General features: G+C 38.8%; 1 protein-coding gene across 1 annotated transcript; it reads right to left on the bottom strand.

Annotated features, from left to right (window-relative positions):
* Positions 1–6,941: 6,941 nt before the first annotated feature.
* LOC119263099 (tripartite motif-containing protein 35-like) lies at positions 6,942–7,850 on the bottom strand. Its single transcript, XM_037537188.1, has 5 exons — positions 7,827–7,850; positions 7,679–7,774; positions 7,363–7,593; positions 7,217–7,239; positions 6,942–7,020 (listed from the first exon to the last, which is right to left on the bottom strand). The coding sequence occupies exons 1-5, from the start codon at positions 7,848–7,850 to the stop codon at positions 6,942–6,944; spliced, it is 453 nt and encodes a 150-aa protein (XP_037393085.1).
* Between the last annotated feature and the right edge of the window lie 9,569 nt (positions 7,851–17,419).

Below are 17,419 nucleotides of genomic sequence, written 5' to 3'. Positions count from 1 at the left end.
AGGGAAGCCATGCACCAAATCCATTAGATCAGGATCCTTATTCGAAAGATCCAGAGTCAGTTTGGTGTCCTGGATGAAATTCATATCTAGGTATTTCATATATTAAACATGTTTATCAATAGCAATATATGCATATGCATATATATGTCTGGCACTGTACCTTCATTCTAGAAACCTGTACTGTGTACAGTTATTACACTTCCCGTCATGCAGTGGTTTATTTTACAATTATAATATTTTGTCATTCAGATTTTTTCTTGGTGAAAATTTAGCCAATGCAATGATTTATTTGTCATTTGATTGTTATATAATATAGTTATTTTGTCTCAGATTCGCCCAGGGTCTACAGCTAAGACAGGTTGACATGATCAGTGATGGCATAGCTGGCAGTTCAAGAACACTCTCTAGGATGGCTAAGTGTTTCCGCAATGTGTGCAAAAATTCAATGGATTCCTTCATCAGAGACAAAGGACAGCGTGTTGGTGGTCAAACTGAGTTTACTGTAATTGATGAGAGCCACTTCCGACATAAACGCAAGGTAAAAATGATGGATCCCCATGTCCATATTTTTTCAACAATTCATAAATACTTTAAAGTTATTATTTCTCAAAATATTATTAAAGGTGTATTACTACACTAGTAATCTACAGTTATCATCTCCTGGTTATAGAGTGCTCTGGGATAACTCTTAATCCCTTGTCATAGGTACATTTTGAAATGTTTGAAATATATATAAAATATTAGTTCGTACAGTTTTGATATTTGTTAAATTGTATACATATACAGTACCAGCCAAAAGTTTGGACATACCTTCTAATTCATTTGAACACATTTGACTGGTACTGTAGATGTACTTTGTGGCCTATCTTATTCACGGCATACAGGACCACCACAGAGCAGGTGTTATGTGGGAGGTGGATTCTCAAGACTGCAGTAACACTGACATGATGGCTTTGTGTTAGTGTGTGTTGATGATGCTGGAGTTAGTAAACATTGTGTCCACTCTCTGTTCACTCTATAAGACACTCCTACTAACACTGACACACTGAGACACTACATTAGTACACTTTTTACTCCCTACCTGCTGCGCTGTCCACCTTGTAGGTGTAAAGTCGGAGACAATAGTTCATCTGCTGCGGCACAGTTTGTGTTCCTTCATCAGTGGTCACAGGCCACTGCCCACAGGACGCTGTTGACTGTACAGTCCAGCAGTGACCCTGAGGTGTTTATAAACTCCAGCAGCACTGCTGTATCTGATCTCACACCAGCACAACACACACTAACGCATCGCCACCACGTCAGTGTCACTGCAGTGCTCGGAATCATGCATATAATACCTGCTCTGTGGTGGTCCTCTGGTGATCCTGGCCTTTTGGCAGTCATGGATAGGTCTGCCCACAGCTCTGGAAACGTGTGCTCACTGCCCCCTACTATATTTGTTTTTACTAGAGTGTGTTTATGTGGGTGTTTCACTGCACATATAGGTTGCTGAGGACAAATTCCTCTGCAAAAATTACACAATTGGTAAACGATTCTAAATTCTTTGAAAAGGGGTTAACACTATTCAGTAAATCAGATGGACTACAGTGCAGCTACAGTACCAGTCTCAGGATTTAGACACTCACATATCATTTAACTGAATGTCCAACTAAACAGTCCAAAGTTTTGACTGATACTGTAGAATACATGAATTATTATCATTGACTCTTATTATTTGGCTACCATGATGTTGATTTAGGCTAAAACAATGCACTAACAGAATGTAAAGCAAATGATTTTTCTGTCATACCATTTGAGTTTTCTCAAGGTTTTATTACTAATCACTAAATATTTTTGCATGATATATTCTTCAAATGGTAGATAATGTAGTTTCAGTGATACTGTTTCTTTTGTTGTTCTATTTACAGTATGGGCGAGGTAGAGCTGGCCAAACATGGAGGAGAAAGAAATGGGTGTTTGGAATATTAGGAGTTCGCGGTCAAACTCGCAGACCGGTTTTGCGGCTTGTGGAACGTAGGTCAAGACGTGCTCTTCTTCCCCTGGTGCGACGCCATGCGCGCCAAGGAAGTACCATCATTAGTGATGAATGGAGAGCATACAGAGGTGGCCTTTCAGATATGGGATACATCCACCTCACTGTCAATCACAGCAGGAACTTTGTCAACTCTCATACTGGTGCTCACACACAACACTTAGAAAGAGCATGGTCCTCATACAAAGGACATGTATGGAGACTGAGGGGAAATCGAACAGAAAGTATTTTAATTGAACATCTTAAGCTAATAGAGTGGACTTACTGGTTGGGAAAATGTCACAGAGATGGTCCTCTGGGCAGGCTGCTGAAGGATATTCGCAAGCTGTTTTCTGTTTAGTGTACCTTTACAATTCGATTTGAACAGCCAATTAGAAATAACATGTTTACTAGGGCTGAAAGATTAACCAGTTCAGCCCTTATTGTTTACCATGTATATTTGGGTATAGATCAACTTTCAGTACAGCAGTAACACTGTCATGGTGAATATGGTTTTGATTAGGTTTTATCAGTGATCCACTAGCTGACAATATCTAGACAGGAGCAACTTGGTAGTAACTAAGCAGCAGTATCAAAATAAAATAGACTATACATCGAAAAGATGACCTACAGTTTATTACTGTACACCAACAAGCCAAGCTGCAGGGCAGGGGTTTCTAATAAAATTTGAATGATGGTTCTGATATCAATAAACTGTTAAAATACTGTTTTATTACTAGCGTTCATATATCTCTATCTGAAATATTATATTGTGTAAGTGTTTATAATTAAGTAGTCTGAAATTGTTTATTCAGATTGTATTTGTGTAATGTTAAATGAATAAAAATGTTCTGGATACAATAAACACAACCACTGTTATGCTGTGAATAAACAAAAAAAACATATATAGTATGTTGTTTGGTCACACATTTGCCTTACTTTTTAAAAAGGTATACCTTCCATTACTGTTTTACGATCACTAACACAATACTGGTTTACACTTTACATCAGGTATGTTTGATTCATTGAACAAGTCATAATAAAGGATTGGTAATGTTTAACAGATGTTAGTAATGCTTTACAAAGGCATGATTGGTTTACACTTTACATCAGGTATGTTTGATTCATTGAACAAGTCATAATAAAGGATTGGTAATGTTTAACAGATGTTAGTAATGCTTTACAAAGGCATGATTGGTTTACACTTTACATCAGGTATGTTTGATTCATTGAACAAGTCCTTATAAAGGATTGGTAATGTTTAACAGATGTTAGTAATGCTTTACAAAGGCATGATTGGTTTACACTTTACATCAGGTATGTTTGATTCATTGAACAAGTCCTTATAAAGGATTGGTAATGTTTAACAGATGTTAGTAATGCTTTACAAAGGCATGATTGGTTTACACTTTACATCAGGTATGTTTGATTCATTGAACAAGTCCTTATAAAGGATTGGTAATGTTTAACAGATGTTAGTAATGCTTTACAAAGGCATGATTGGTTTACACTTTACATCAGGTATGTTTGATTCATTGAACAAGTCCTAATAAAGGATTGGTAATGTTTAACAGATGTTAGTAATGCTTTACAAAGGCATGATTGGTTTTTATTAAGTTTGAGGGTGTTTTTTATGAAATGTATGTGTATACACTCATTGCTTATATTTGCAATTGTAAATATAGGAGGACTTACAAAAAAAAGTCACATTTGCATTCACGCATATGCATCATGAAATAAAGCTAAAAGAAGAGAGGTTGAAGGTACGTAAATAATTTCATCAAGCTGCCTCATCCAGGCCTGATCGTTATGTGAGAATGGTACGTATGATTCCTTCTTGAATACACGCATAAGAATATGTTACAGGTTAAATTATATTGTATATATTATTGAGCTTTAATACAGGGCCAAAGATGAACCATCAAAAACAAGCAACTAAACATTATTGACTGAAATGGAATTAAGCAAACAGTGTTAAGTAGAAGTAAAAGTCTTTAACTCTCTTAACTAATGCATTACTTCATGTTAACTAATGCATTACTTCATGTTAAATAATGTATTACTTCATGTTAACTAAAGCATTACTTCATGTTAACTAATGCATTACTTCATGTTAAATAATGCATTACTTCATGTTAACTAATGCATTACTTCATGTTAAATAATGCATTACTTCATGTTAAATAATGCATTACTTCATGTTAACTAATGCATTACTTCATGTTAACTAATGCATTACTTCATGTTAACTAATGTATTACTTCATGTTAACTAATGCATTACTTCATGTTAACTAATGCATTACTTCATGTTAAATAATGCATTACTTCATGTTAAATAATGTATTACTTCATGTTAAATAATGCATTACTTCATGTTAAATAATGTATTACTTCATGTTAACTAATGTATTACTTCATGTTAACTAATGCATTACTTCATGTTCAATAATGCATTACTTCATGTTAAATAATGTATTACTTCATGTTAACTAATGCATTACTTCATGTTAACTAATGCATTACTTCATGTTAAATAATGCATTACTTCATGTTAACTAATGCATTACTTCATGTTAACTAATGTATTACTTCATGTTAACTAATGCATTACTTCATGTTAACTAATGCATTACTTCATGTTAAATAATGCATTACTTCATGTTAAATAATGCATTACTTCATGTTAACTAATGCATTACTTCATGTTAACTAATGCATTACTTCATGATAACTAATGCATTACTTCATGTTAACTAATGCATTACTTCATGTTAAATAATGCATTACTTCATGTTAACTAATGCATTACTTCATGTTAACTAATGCATTACTTCATGTTCAATAATGCATTACTTCATGTTAAATAATGTATTACTTCATGTTAACTAATGCATTACTTCATGTTAACTAATGCATTACTTCATGATAACTAATGCATTACTTCATGTTAACTAATGCATTACTTCATGTTAAATAATGCATTACTTCATGTTAACTAATGCATTACTTCATGTTAACTAATGCATTACTTCATGTTAAATAATGCATTACTTCATGTTTAAATAATGCATTACTTCATGTTAACTAATGCATTACTTCATGTTAACTAATGCATTACTTCATGTTAACTAATGCATTACTTCATGATAACTAATGCATTACTTCATGTTAACTAATGCATTACTTCATGTTAAATAATGCATTACTTCATGTTAACTAATGCATTACTTCATGTTAACTAATGCATTACTTCATGTTACTTCATGTTAACTAATGCATTACTTCATGTTAACTAATGCATTACTTCATGTTAACTAAAGCATTACTTCATGTTAACTAAAGCATTACTTCATGTTACTTCATGTTAACTAATGCATTACTTCATGTTAACTAATGCATTACTTCATGTTAACTAAAGCATTACTTCATGTTAACTAAAGCATTACGTCATGTTAACTAAAGCATTACTTCATGTTAACTAAAGCATTACTTCATGTTAACTAAAGCATTACTTCATGTTACTTCATGTTAACTAATGCATTACTTCATGTTAACTAAAGCATTACTTCATGTTAACTAAAGCATTACTTCATGTTACTTCATGTTAACTAATGCATTACTTCATGTTAACTAATGCATTACTTCATGTTAACTAAAGCATTACGTCATGTTACTTCATGTTAACTAATGCATTACTTCATGTTAACTAATGCATTACTTCATGTTAACTAAAGCATTACGTCATGTTAACTAATGCATTACTTCATGTTAACTAATGTATTACTTCTTGTTAACTAAAGCATTACTTCATGTTAATTAATGCATTACTTCATGTTAACTAAAGCATTACTTCATGTTAACTAATGCATTACTTCATGTTAACTAATGTATTACTTCATGTTAACTAAAGCATTACTTCATGTTAACTAATGCATTACTTCATGTTAACTAAAGCATTACTTCATGTTAACTAAAGCATTACTTCATGTTAACTAATGCATTACTTCATGTTAGTTAGTCGATACTTAATGTAAAGTGTTACCCATTTATTCACTGTGTGAATAACAACTGTTCTGTGCTGTTCTATCTGCTCACACTCTACTGTAAATAAGGCTGAAATGTTTAAGAATATTACAGAGTTTTTTTCAGAAATGCATTTTAGGTCAGTGCAATCCAAAATACTATAAACAAATAAGAGTAATGTTTTATTTTTCTGAGTGGTGGAAGGCAACGTTGTCCCAAAGAGTGTCAGTAGATGATAGACTCTGTCCAAGGTCAAACAGAAGACCTTAGCGTATATACCGCGCCATACTGACGTGAAATTCCCAAAGAAACTCAGACAGAAGTAGAAACCATATCATCAATCAATCAACACATTGTAGCGTCATCAGCCCTTAGCAGATAAGACTGGACACCCCTGACCTACAGTGTCTCCACTGGCTTACACAACAACACTTTAACCTGTACGCTCTGTAAGTTCTCCTGCTGCTTGGTGGCCACTTGATTCCTCGCTTCTGCTAAGGCTCATCTAACACCCTTCACTTGAGCTCATAGAGCGATGGGACTGACCTTAAGATGGTGCCAGGGATTCCCCTGAGGGGAAATGAGGCCAAGTGGACAAGGGCTTGTTCAACCGGAGGTTGAAACAGGCGGTTTGTTGTCCTGTCAGATGTTTTGTGTATTAGACAAAGTGAAACGCCCTCTAGAGTCATTACCCATTTAAGTTCATTTTCTTAATTTTCTAAGTCAACTGGGTCAAATTGTGAGCGCATCATGGCAATGTTTAATATAGAAACAGGGAAGGGGCCAATGCACGCTGACTGGGAAACCCAATGAGAGCTCAGAGACACACACAAACTCCAAAGTACTGTATTTACATGTATCTAAATGAAAAAATAACTAGTAAATAGGACTAGTACAGCCTTACTTTAAGGAGTCCCTTCTTTCTCTCCTGGTCCCACACTGTGCTCTTTCTGGTGTGTGGCGGCAAAGTCAGCGTCCTCCTCTCTATCACACCAGAAAGAGCCCCTTTTTAAAAGTGTCTATGCTGGCTGCCCAGTACTGTGGGACACCAGGTGACTCTGGGGTGCTCTCTGGAGTACCAGGAGGCACGATTGGCAGGGTTGACTCTGGGGTGCTCTCCAGAGTATGAATATGAATATGACTTTTTTCTAACCAAAGAGATAGAAGACACACCACTTACCTTTCCAGTGTGGCCTTGTAGTTCTGTAAAACAATGAGTAACATCAGAGAAGGCATGATTTTAAAATGTATTTCCTCTTACAGAAAAGAACAAAAGAAGCATTACTTTCTCCCATTCAGTGCAAACTCTGACTAAACTGTCCTCACTTGTATGAAGGAGACGTCTTCAGCCTCCATCTGTTCTTCTACGGCTCTGATTGTGGCTGAAAGTGCTTCCATCTCTCTGCTCATCTTTTCAATCTTCTCCTTCATCATCTGACTCTTCTGCCGCTCTTCCATCCTCAGAGCTTCTATCCGGGCTGCCTCTTCATCTCGTAGAAACTGGTGGAGCTTCTCATACTCCTCCTTAATCTGCCTCTCTGTGTCCTGGGCCTGAGACTGGAAATAGAGAGTAACTCAAATGAACATATGATGAACATGCAATGACGTGAAACTTAGAATGGCTGTGGTTCTTCATTCTGACCTTTATATGTTCAGCAGTTTGTTCCCAGTTCAGTTTACTTTCTTGAACAGTCTTCTGTTTCGACTGTAGGAACTTCAATTCAGCACTCAATTCATTCTGAAACAAATACATTAACAAAATATGTACATTATATTAGGAACGCCTGTACCTGCTCAGTCATGCAGTTATCCATTTAGCCCATCATGTGGCAGCAGTATAGTGCATAAAATGGGTCAAGAGCTTCAGTTAATGTTCACATCAAACATTGGAATGAGGAGTGTGGTTTTCAGTGAGATGTGGTTGTTTGTGCCAGACAGAGATGTTTTGAATATTTCAGAAACTGTTGAGCTCCTGATAATATCACATTTCTAGAGTTTCACAGAATGGTGCGAAAATCAAAAGTGGCAGGTCAGTGGCTTTGTTGATGAGAGAGGTCAGTGGAGAATGGCCAGACTTCTTCATGCTGATAGAAAGTCTACAGTAACTCAGTCACTCTTTACAGCAACGGTGATCAGGAAAATATGTCCACTTCCAGGGTACAACACACAGGGGGTCCTCTTGGATCCCGGAATGTATCAAAATTCTGGAGGGGGGGGTCCGGAAAAATAAACGTATTATGACAAGGTCAAATACAAATTCAGGGAAAACTTCTGGCTTTGATATTTTTAACTATAGATGCAGCACTGCTCTGCCTCAAGGTGGCGCTATAGCAGATTGATTCACCCAACTGGTTCTTCTTAGCCTAACAACTGTAACTATGCCATGGATGCCTCTGTAAAACAAGTAACATATTTATAAATCTGAAAACTTGCCCAGTTTCCTAAGAGTTGGATTGAAGAGTGACTGTTCCTTATTTCTCACGCTTAAGGCAAAAGAGGAGATGAGTAAGTACTCAGTTAATGAACAACTGTATACATAAGTGTAAAGTAGTACAAGAACAACTGATAAACTAATCAATGCCACTATGGTGAGTGAATTAGCAGCCCAGCAACCCTGGAGAAGACAACCGACATGGGATACCCCGAATACCAGGCAGTGTTTTGTCCACTTCAGTAAGCCAAGAACTGAAAACTGAGGCTAGTTGAAAGACGGTGAGTGGACAATTGAAGACAGGAAAGATGTGTCATGGTCTGCTAAGTCTTGATTTCTGCTGTGATGTGCAGACGGTCACAATTGAAACAAAAAATGAAATATGAAAAACTGCTGCCCCCTAGTACTTTAGTGTAATTTAGTGTAATTGTAATGTGTAATTTCAGCCTACCTTGCAGTCTTGTGCTATCTCCTTAAGCCTACAGCAATTGTGGTTGGCATGAACAGTCTGAGCTCCTTTCCGTGCTGACTGCAGAGTGTTTTGGCCTTGCCTACAGGACTCTTTAAAGAAAAATCAAATGGAACATCCATTGAACATCTTCTCCTACAAACCGGACACTCTCTGGATCCTTTGGTGTCCCAAAACTGCTGAAGACAGGATTTACAGACGCTGTGACTGCAACTCAGTAGAAGAAGATCACCAGAGATTTCCCAGCACACAGGACAGGAGAGATCATCTTCAGATCCAGAAGCCATTGTCAGTAATGGACAGGCACTTGTTTCTTCACTCTGTTTTCCGTCGTGTTGCTGAGATGTTCCTTCATTGCTTTACATCCGAAAGTTCTGTTGTTGCAGCGCTAAGCTGGGCATGTCGTCTCAAGTTTGTCTTATATGGTACATAAAGGCGTATCTGAAAGGCATGTCAGGGCAGATACAGGTGCCGTTTTGCTCTTTGATTTTCACACCACATATGAGCCTCTTGTGCTGAGCATGTCCACAGTATGCAGTTTTTCTTTCGTTTACTCAGACGGCATGTTGTCAAAATAGCTACTACACACAACGTTAAACAGAGGATGCTGGTGAAAACAGTGCAAAGGGTCAAAAACCGAAGAAACAACAATAAAGCAAACTTTTTTGGATTTACACACTATGTGACTGCAGCTCAGAACAGCAGGATCCCTGATCGATTCACAGCACACAGGACAGGAGAAATCATCCTCAGAGAGAGAAGCCATTTTCTGTACCTTACAGGCACTTGTTGTCTGTTTGTGGGAATGAATCCTATTTTTCGCTCTTTGTTTTCAGACACGCTATAGAGCTGTTTCTTCCTTGAGTTTGAGCTGAGTTACTTTGCTACAGCAGAAATCTGTGGGTGTTGTCAGAACAACACACTACAAATCAGATCTCCAAATCAAATCTTACATGCAGTGGGTTTGGTATGTTGTCAGGTAGGAATGTCCTCTTTAGTTTTAACCCTCATGTTTGAAATTCCTCGTAATAAGGGCAGAAAACAGAGTCATGTGTTTAGGCCTCTTATGGACCCATACTAGGCCTGAGGGACACATTTTGGAGAGCAGGGGCTCAAACGGAAAAAACGAAGAGAGACTGTGTTTCAGATGAAAGTACAGTCTTTTCCACAGTTGTCCAAACATGGGTTTGAACCTTCCTCTTTAACAGAGACAACTGCAGTGTCACCCACTATGCCATCTAATTACTAGAACTATGAGAGGAATAATTCTATTGCAATGTCTTCAATAGAGTTTTTTATACAATAACAGAAACATGGCTCATGGAGTTATTAGCGTCTCTTTCTGCCATTCGGTTGTTCAAAAATAACCCCATTATGGACTGTGTCGTTTTCTTAAAGATATCATCATTTCCTTCTTGGCCGGATGTCCAGCAGCATGGAGATACGTGCAGGTCAGAGTTTCCGAGAGGAAACTAATAGGCAGTCTATCTAGCCAATCTATTACTGGATCCTAAAATGTTGGTCCGAACCCGAATACAGCCTGAGAACTTTTTGTCCAAGCCTGAGCCTGAACTGAGTCGACAATCAGGACTGTGCTTTGAGTTTGAACCCCAGATGAGCCCGAACTGAATGACATCGTCATGTTTTGAGTCCAAAACAGACTTGAGTACAACAAAAATTCTGTCTGAAAATGACCCGAATCAGCCCACCATCATCCACACTGTGCACCTCACAGGACAGTGCTGGTTAGATAATAATAGCCATCATTAGAGTGCAAAGAAATAAAATAAAAAATAATAGAATATAATCAAAATAATCAGTTGTCCAGTATAAAGTTTCAATTCTCTTTTAATGAATAACACTTTTAAAGTGCTTCTCAAACTTTTTTGGTCTGAACCAAACTTTCCACAGTGCACTCTTCTCAAGCTGTGTGGTAAGGTGGATGTTAGACTGTACACAGAGCATGAAATTGAACATAAACATAATGTAGAATCTGGTAAACCAGGGACGCGGGCTGTGAAACCTTACATAACACAAGAAAACACGCCCAAACTGAGCGTGGCACATATTTGAGAAACAAAGTCCGAAGCCAACACCAGCAGCTCTATCTGCTCTATTTCCTGAAACACTGCATTGAATCACTTGTACAGGCACCTGTTTGAGGGAAAAAGTGCAGGAGATTAAGCCCCCTCTGGGGTCTATCTGTGAACATGCCTTCAAACACCTCTCTTTGTTTGATCTCATGAAGTATTCCACACTAATAAAGTACTCTGGGCTTTGCAGTTAGCAGAAAAAAAGATGTGTCAACCCTCCTGCCTGTTCACTGTTTATTTTTTCATCACAGTATTTCATTACTGAAATCAGGCCAAGCCCTGTGTGGTCAACATGCTGCCCACAGTGCCGACTAGTGGATGTTTCAGGTTCCTGTTTGACTACTGAACTAGTCTATGCAGCCCACAGTCATCTACCATGTGTAGACTGTAGTGTATCCTCACTGTCAAAGAAGCAAAACCATTAAGAAGCAAAACAAAATCAGGACAGATGGCAGGACAAATGTGTTGGCCACCATAAGGCATTCTAGCAGGTGTGTTCTGAATAAGCTGTAGCGGTTTGATTGTGGTTAGTGGTTTGAGAAGGCCAGTAAAATGACCACTGCAGTAGTCCAGTCTGCCAGAGATAAATACATGAATTAGTGTTTCTAGGTCTTGTTGTGACATAAAACTTTTTAAACTAACATATTCTTGAAATGGTGAAAGGCTGTTTTCATTATTGTTTTCATATGGCTGCTCAAATTCACATCTGAATTAATTGTTATGCCAAGATTTCTGACTTGATCTTTAGCTCTCAGAGCTCTGGTGTCATAAAGATCACCGACTTTGAGTCTTTACTCCATTCTACCAAATACAATTACCTCTGTCTTTTCTTTATTGAGATGGAGAAAGCTTTCTTTCATCTTTCAACTTGAGGCAATGACATACAGTGTCAATAGAACCAACTACTTGTCTTGATAGCTATGATGTGTTTTATTATTTTTGAAGGATTTGGCCCAGTGGTAGCATATAAAGACTAAACAGTAGGAGCCCAAGAATGGATCCTTGTGGGACACCACAGGTCAAAATTTCCCTTTTTGATTTGTGGTTCTACTAGGCAGGATTCAGTTGGTTGCAATCTGCAACCTGACATCTAGATGCCACTAAATCTTACACATTGCTCAAAAGTTAGTGTCTAACATCTCTTTAGCAGGCCGTCCTGTGTGTAGTTTGGAAGATTATCTAAACCTCAACAGCTTAAATAAAGTAAATTGTAGACTAATTAAATTTGCATGTCAAGCTTATATTGTGGCTGCATTGAGACATATTTTGCTGTGTTTGCTCAGGTGTGCACATCTGGCCCTGAGTGGATTTGTGTATTAAGATTAAGTGACCCTTATTAGTCCCACAACAGACACACTAGTGAACACACACACACACACTACAGGCCCGTAGCCAGCATTGTGATGGGGGGGGTCTTTTTCCCCCAAAAGTGGACTTCATTTGGCTCTCTACTCCAATGCCCCCTAAATACACGAGCACACTTCAAACCTTTTAATTTAGACATATTTTATTCATTATAAGTTTGTTGTGAGTCTGTTGTTGCTGTCCTTATTTGTTCGTCTGTTGCTCCCCACTGTTAACATAAATCTGATATAAATGTAAGTGTTACTCAAACTTCCTACATCTGTGATGTGACTTCATTGTCTGTCTCTGTTGCTCACCTCAGTTGTCTGTTGCTATGTTCCATTGTCTCTGTTGCTGCCCTTAATTGTCTGTCTCTGATGTTGCTGTCCTTTATTGCCTGTCTCTGTACTGTTGACATAAATAGATAAGAATTACTTCATGAGGTACACTATCGGTATGGTCATTAAAACTTAAACGAATAATAAACGAAGAATAATAATAATAATGATATAAATTGAAGTGTTCTGTCTCATTCAAATCTTCCTACAACTGTGCTGGGACTTCATTGTCTCTCTCTTTTGCTCACCTAGGTCTGTTGTTGCTCTCCCTCCTCTGTATCTCTGTTGCTGTCTGTCTCTGTTGCTTTTCTTCATTGTCTGTCTATTTTTCCTCTCCATCTTTTGTATCTCGCCTTCTTTTTCTTTATTTTTTAATTGGGTCTTGCCTTCACTGTCTGTCTGTTTTTCCTCTCCTTTAGGGTCATTTTACGGGAAATCGGACACTTTGGAACTCAACCGACACAGATTTTCATCAAACTTTGTGTGCCTTTTTAGGGGCAATGTAGAACCCCAGAACTGAATTTTTGCATGAATCTGCCACTAATATTTCAGAGGTTGTTCATGACATTGCAGGCTATGTGTGGAAAAGATACTGACCATTTTAAAATATTTTTTTTTATATTCAGATTTTAGTATTTTAATATCTCATAATTTATACTCTGCTAACTGTTGAGTTCAATGTTGTTTGTGTACTCTGTAGAGCCAGAAAAGAGCTTTCAAACAGCATCAAAAGCATCTGTTTGTAATTTAAATGGACATAATCAAGGTTGAATGTGTAGTGCCCTACCCTCTTACTTAAAACATTCTTAGTCCATTTCTCCCTTTATATTAGTGGCAGATTCATGCAAATGCAGTTCTGGGGTTCTACATTGCCACTAAAAAGGCACACAAAGTTTGATTAAAATCCGTGTTGGTCGGGCCCCAAAGTGTCTGATTTCACATGAAATGACCCACCATTGTCTGTCCAGCACTGTTAACGCAGGGGAGTTGTAAGGAAATAGAAGCCCTGCACTCAGCAGCAGCAGTTTACCGATTTTGGGCCTTTTATTGAACAAGTCACCAATGTTTTGGGACAATGTTGCCGCCGATTTCTTCCGTTTTCGCTCCTTGTCTTCTTTTTTACCCATTTTCTCAAGTAACTTAATCCCCTGATTCTTATTCTTTCCACTAGCTAACACAGAAATGGGGGAATTACCGCCACCTACTGGATTGGTGTAAAACAGTCTGAACAAAACGTGGAAAGAGAAACATTAACCATTTTTCTTACTCCTCACTTCTCTGAGTCTACTTCTCTTTTTTATTAGTCTGGATGTGATATTGTAAATTAAGATTTGATGTATATTCACCGGAGATTAACAATTCATTCATTGAATAGCCTACCTATCTTGAGGGGCGAGGGGGCGGCGGGGGGGGATGGAGGCACTGGGGGGGATCGAACGAACCCTTCGATCCCCCCTGGCTACGGGCCTGCACTAGGAGGCAGTGAGCACACTTACCCGGAGCGGTGGGCAGCCCTATCCACAGCACCCAGGGAGCAATTCAGGGTTACGTATCTTGCACAAGGACACCTCAGTCATACTGTCAGCTCTGGGGATCAAATCAGTGACCTTCTGGTCACAAGGCCGGTTCCCTGACCTCCAGCCCACGACTGCCCCCAGTATTAGCATATTGCTGATATCAGAAAAAGACCTTGCATCTCAGAAACTGTAACTTTAGAGGATAAAACATACTTTATGTTGTAAGGGATCTGGGGATCTTGCCCTTCCAGCTATATGTTATTTAATGGTATTAAAAAGAATCAGAAATATAATCATTACAGAAGTTAGTTTAAAATGTGCCACTGGGTCGACTTTCCTTTGTGCCTAGAGATTATCTGGGTGATGGTCGAGGTCGTCTGACTCAATGGAAGCTGTCAGAGTCAGGCTCCATACATACACACTTACACACACACACACACACACACACACACACTCATGTACACACACACACACACACACACTCACACATACACACCCTAACACACACCCACACTCACACAGACACATACACCCTCACACACACACACACATACAGACACACACACATACAGACACACACACACCCTCACACACACACACATACTTACACACACATATACACACACACACACACTCACAGATACACACCCTAACACACACCCACGCTCACACAGACACACACCCTCACACACACACACACACTCACACATACACACCATAACACACACCCACACTCACACAGACACATACACCCTCACACACACACACCCTCACACACACACACACACACTCATACAGACACACACCCTCACACACACACACACACACATACACACACACACACCCTCACACACATACACATACACATACCTACATACAAAACCTACACACGCATAGATTAGAGGGGCAACTATCACTTAAATTGACGACACTTCACCGCTTATTGACGACGAGGGTCTCTCTGGTTGGGGTTATAAAATTAGAGGGAGAGAGCGGGAGGTGTGTGGCGGGAGGTGTGTGGCTCTGAAGACACTGGACTGCTCTTTTTGAGGGGAAAAGGCCACGGAAAGGATTGACAGATTGATCGCTCTCTCGATTCTGGGATGATGGGCGCCCTAAAGGCGCTTAAGCCCATTTTAAAAATTTTATTTCACCTTTGTTAAACTTTTCATATTTAGCATGATTTTACTGTCTTGATTTCTGTTTTTCGTATTTCCTTCATTATCATAAAAAACGTTTTGTCCAGCGGTTTCATCCAATAAACTGACAAAACTCCTTTTGGAAATTTTTCCCATTTTCGCAATCTTACAACAGTTAACACTTTTAAGTAACAACACTCGTTCTAATTCGTTTTGGACTGTTTCTTTTGGTCCATTCTTCAGAACATGTTCCGATTATGTTGAGAACAGCTCGTATTTTCAAACTGTGCAAAAAATGAACAGAAAATAAGAAAAACAACAAAAATGGAGATACAGGTGTGTGCAAACATTTGGGTGTCCCATTCAAACTCCATGTTATTGGGTGTGTGTAAATGAGTTCACACATTTCTTCACATTTAAAAGTTTCCACATTTACTTGTGTAATTTATCTTTGTTTTGTGTCCTGCGACGGACTGGCAATCTGTCCAGGGTGTGTCCTGCCTTCCGCCCATTGACCGCTGGGACAGGCTCCAGCACCGCCCCACGACCCTGAGGGAGAAGTGGCTTAGAAAGTGTGTGTGTGTGTGTGTGTGTGTGTGTGTGTGTGTGTATCTTTGTTTTGACGTTGATGATATATTGCAAATTTTTTGTTCTCAGTGCGCGAAAGGTTTCAAAATACAGCACAATAAGACACTTCCCTTTCCTGAAGCTCTCTGTGGTGGTCTTCATGGTTTGGCACGTAGCCTAGATCTGGTGGGCTGACAGCTTTCGAACTGCCATGGTTTTCCGCTCTTCTCAGTCCTTCACCGCGCGAGATATGAGATGTGCAGCTGTGCTCAGTCTGCGGTGAAGGTGATGTTCCATTAGATAAACGCTCTTACAGCTGCAGTCATGCACAAGCAAAACCAATAAGAAATGAATGCATATTAAATACCTTATGTTTAATTCAACTTAATAAAGTGTCCTTTTACCAATGAGCCTTTCAAAGAACTGCCTAAGCACGTCACTCATAAGACAGTCCTGAAATAATCTAGTCTCTAAACCATGAAAATGTATTATTAATAGTTTTACATCAGTGACTTGACAGAATTCATTCCTACATTATTTTGTGAGAGCTAGGCCGGCTAAAGGAAAGCCCCCAAGGGAGGTAACTAACACCCCCAAAGTAAACAACCTGAGAACCCCATATCCCACCATATGCACCAAATACATTAAAGCTGTGTGTTATTTAAACTTTTCATTCATAGATTAATAAAATACAAGTACAGAGTACAGGTAAGGACAGATGTGATGTAATTAAAATGCAGTCATTTGCCAAAGTGTGAACAAAGTGTGATGTTTGAAGTGAACGTGGGCGAAAATATCCTCTACAGAGAACTTAAATATGACCATTTCAGTCATTTTAATGTGTAATTTCTATGTATTTGAGTTTAACATGCTGTAAAAAATAAAACTCAAAGTATAAAATGTGCTACTACTTTTGCACAGGCAACATTTTATAATTCAGAACTGTGTTTTTCACACAGAGGAATTTGACCTCCTATGTAGGAATGAATTCTGTGGAAAGTATCCTGACTGGCAGCATCACCACCTGGTACGGGAGCTGTACCGCCCTCGAAAGGAAATCCCTGCAGAGGGTAGTACGCACAGCACAATATATCACGGGAGTTCAGCTCCCAAACCTTCTGGATTTATACACCAGCCGCTGCCTGAAGAAATCCAGAAAGATTATGAAGGACCCCTCCCACCCAAGCCACTGCCTATTTTCGCAACTGCCGAGTGGAAGGAGGCTGAGAAGCTTGAAGACCAGAACCAACCGGTTCCGAGACAGCTTCTTCCCCCAGGCGACCAGACTGTGGAACAGTCAGTAGAACAGTGTTCTGCCCTACCCACCCCACTGCCACCCCATACGAACTCAATGCACTCTGCACTTTACCCTGCACTCCACTTACTTCACTTTACACTGCACATTCGGACTCATTCTCTACCGTGCACTTTACTCTAGTGACTCCAAGTCACCTACTGGACTATCTCCGCACTCTCACACATACA

This window comes from Pygocentrus nattereri, chromosome 3 (genome assembly GCF_015220715.1).
Source record: "Pygocentrus nattereri isolate fPygNat1 chromosome 3, fPygNat1.pri, whole genome shotgun sequence".
NCBI classification, from domain to species: domain Eukaryota; kingdom Metazoa; phylum Chordata; class Actinopteri; order Characiformes; family Serrasalmidae; genus Pygocentrus; species Pygocentrus nattereri.
The sequence above is the reverse complement of the archived record's forward strand: the minus strand, read 5'-3'. Positions and strand labels throughout refer to the sequence as shown.

What these genes read in the sequence shown, in the direction of transcription:
- LOC119263099 (XM_037537188.1), bottom strand. Translation starts at nt 7,850, where the DNA reads ATGGATAACTGCATGACTGAGCAG. An exon ending in ATAACTGCATGACTGAGCAG is followed by an intron (nt 7,775 to 7,826) that starts GTACAGGCGTTC and finishes TATTTGTTTCAG; the next exon opens with AATGAATTGAGTGCTGAATT. An exon ending in AAGACGTCTCCTTCATACAA is followed by an intron (nt 7,240 to 7,362) that starts GTGAGGACAGTT and finishes ATTGTTTTACAG; the next exon opens with AACTACAAGGCCACACTGGA.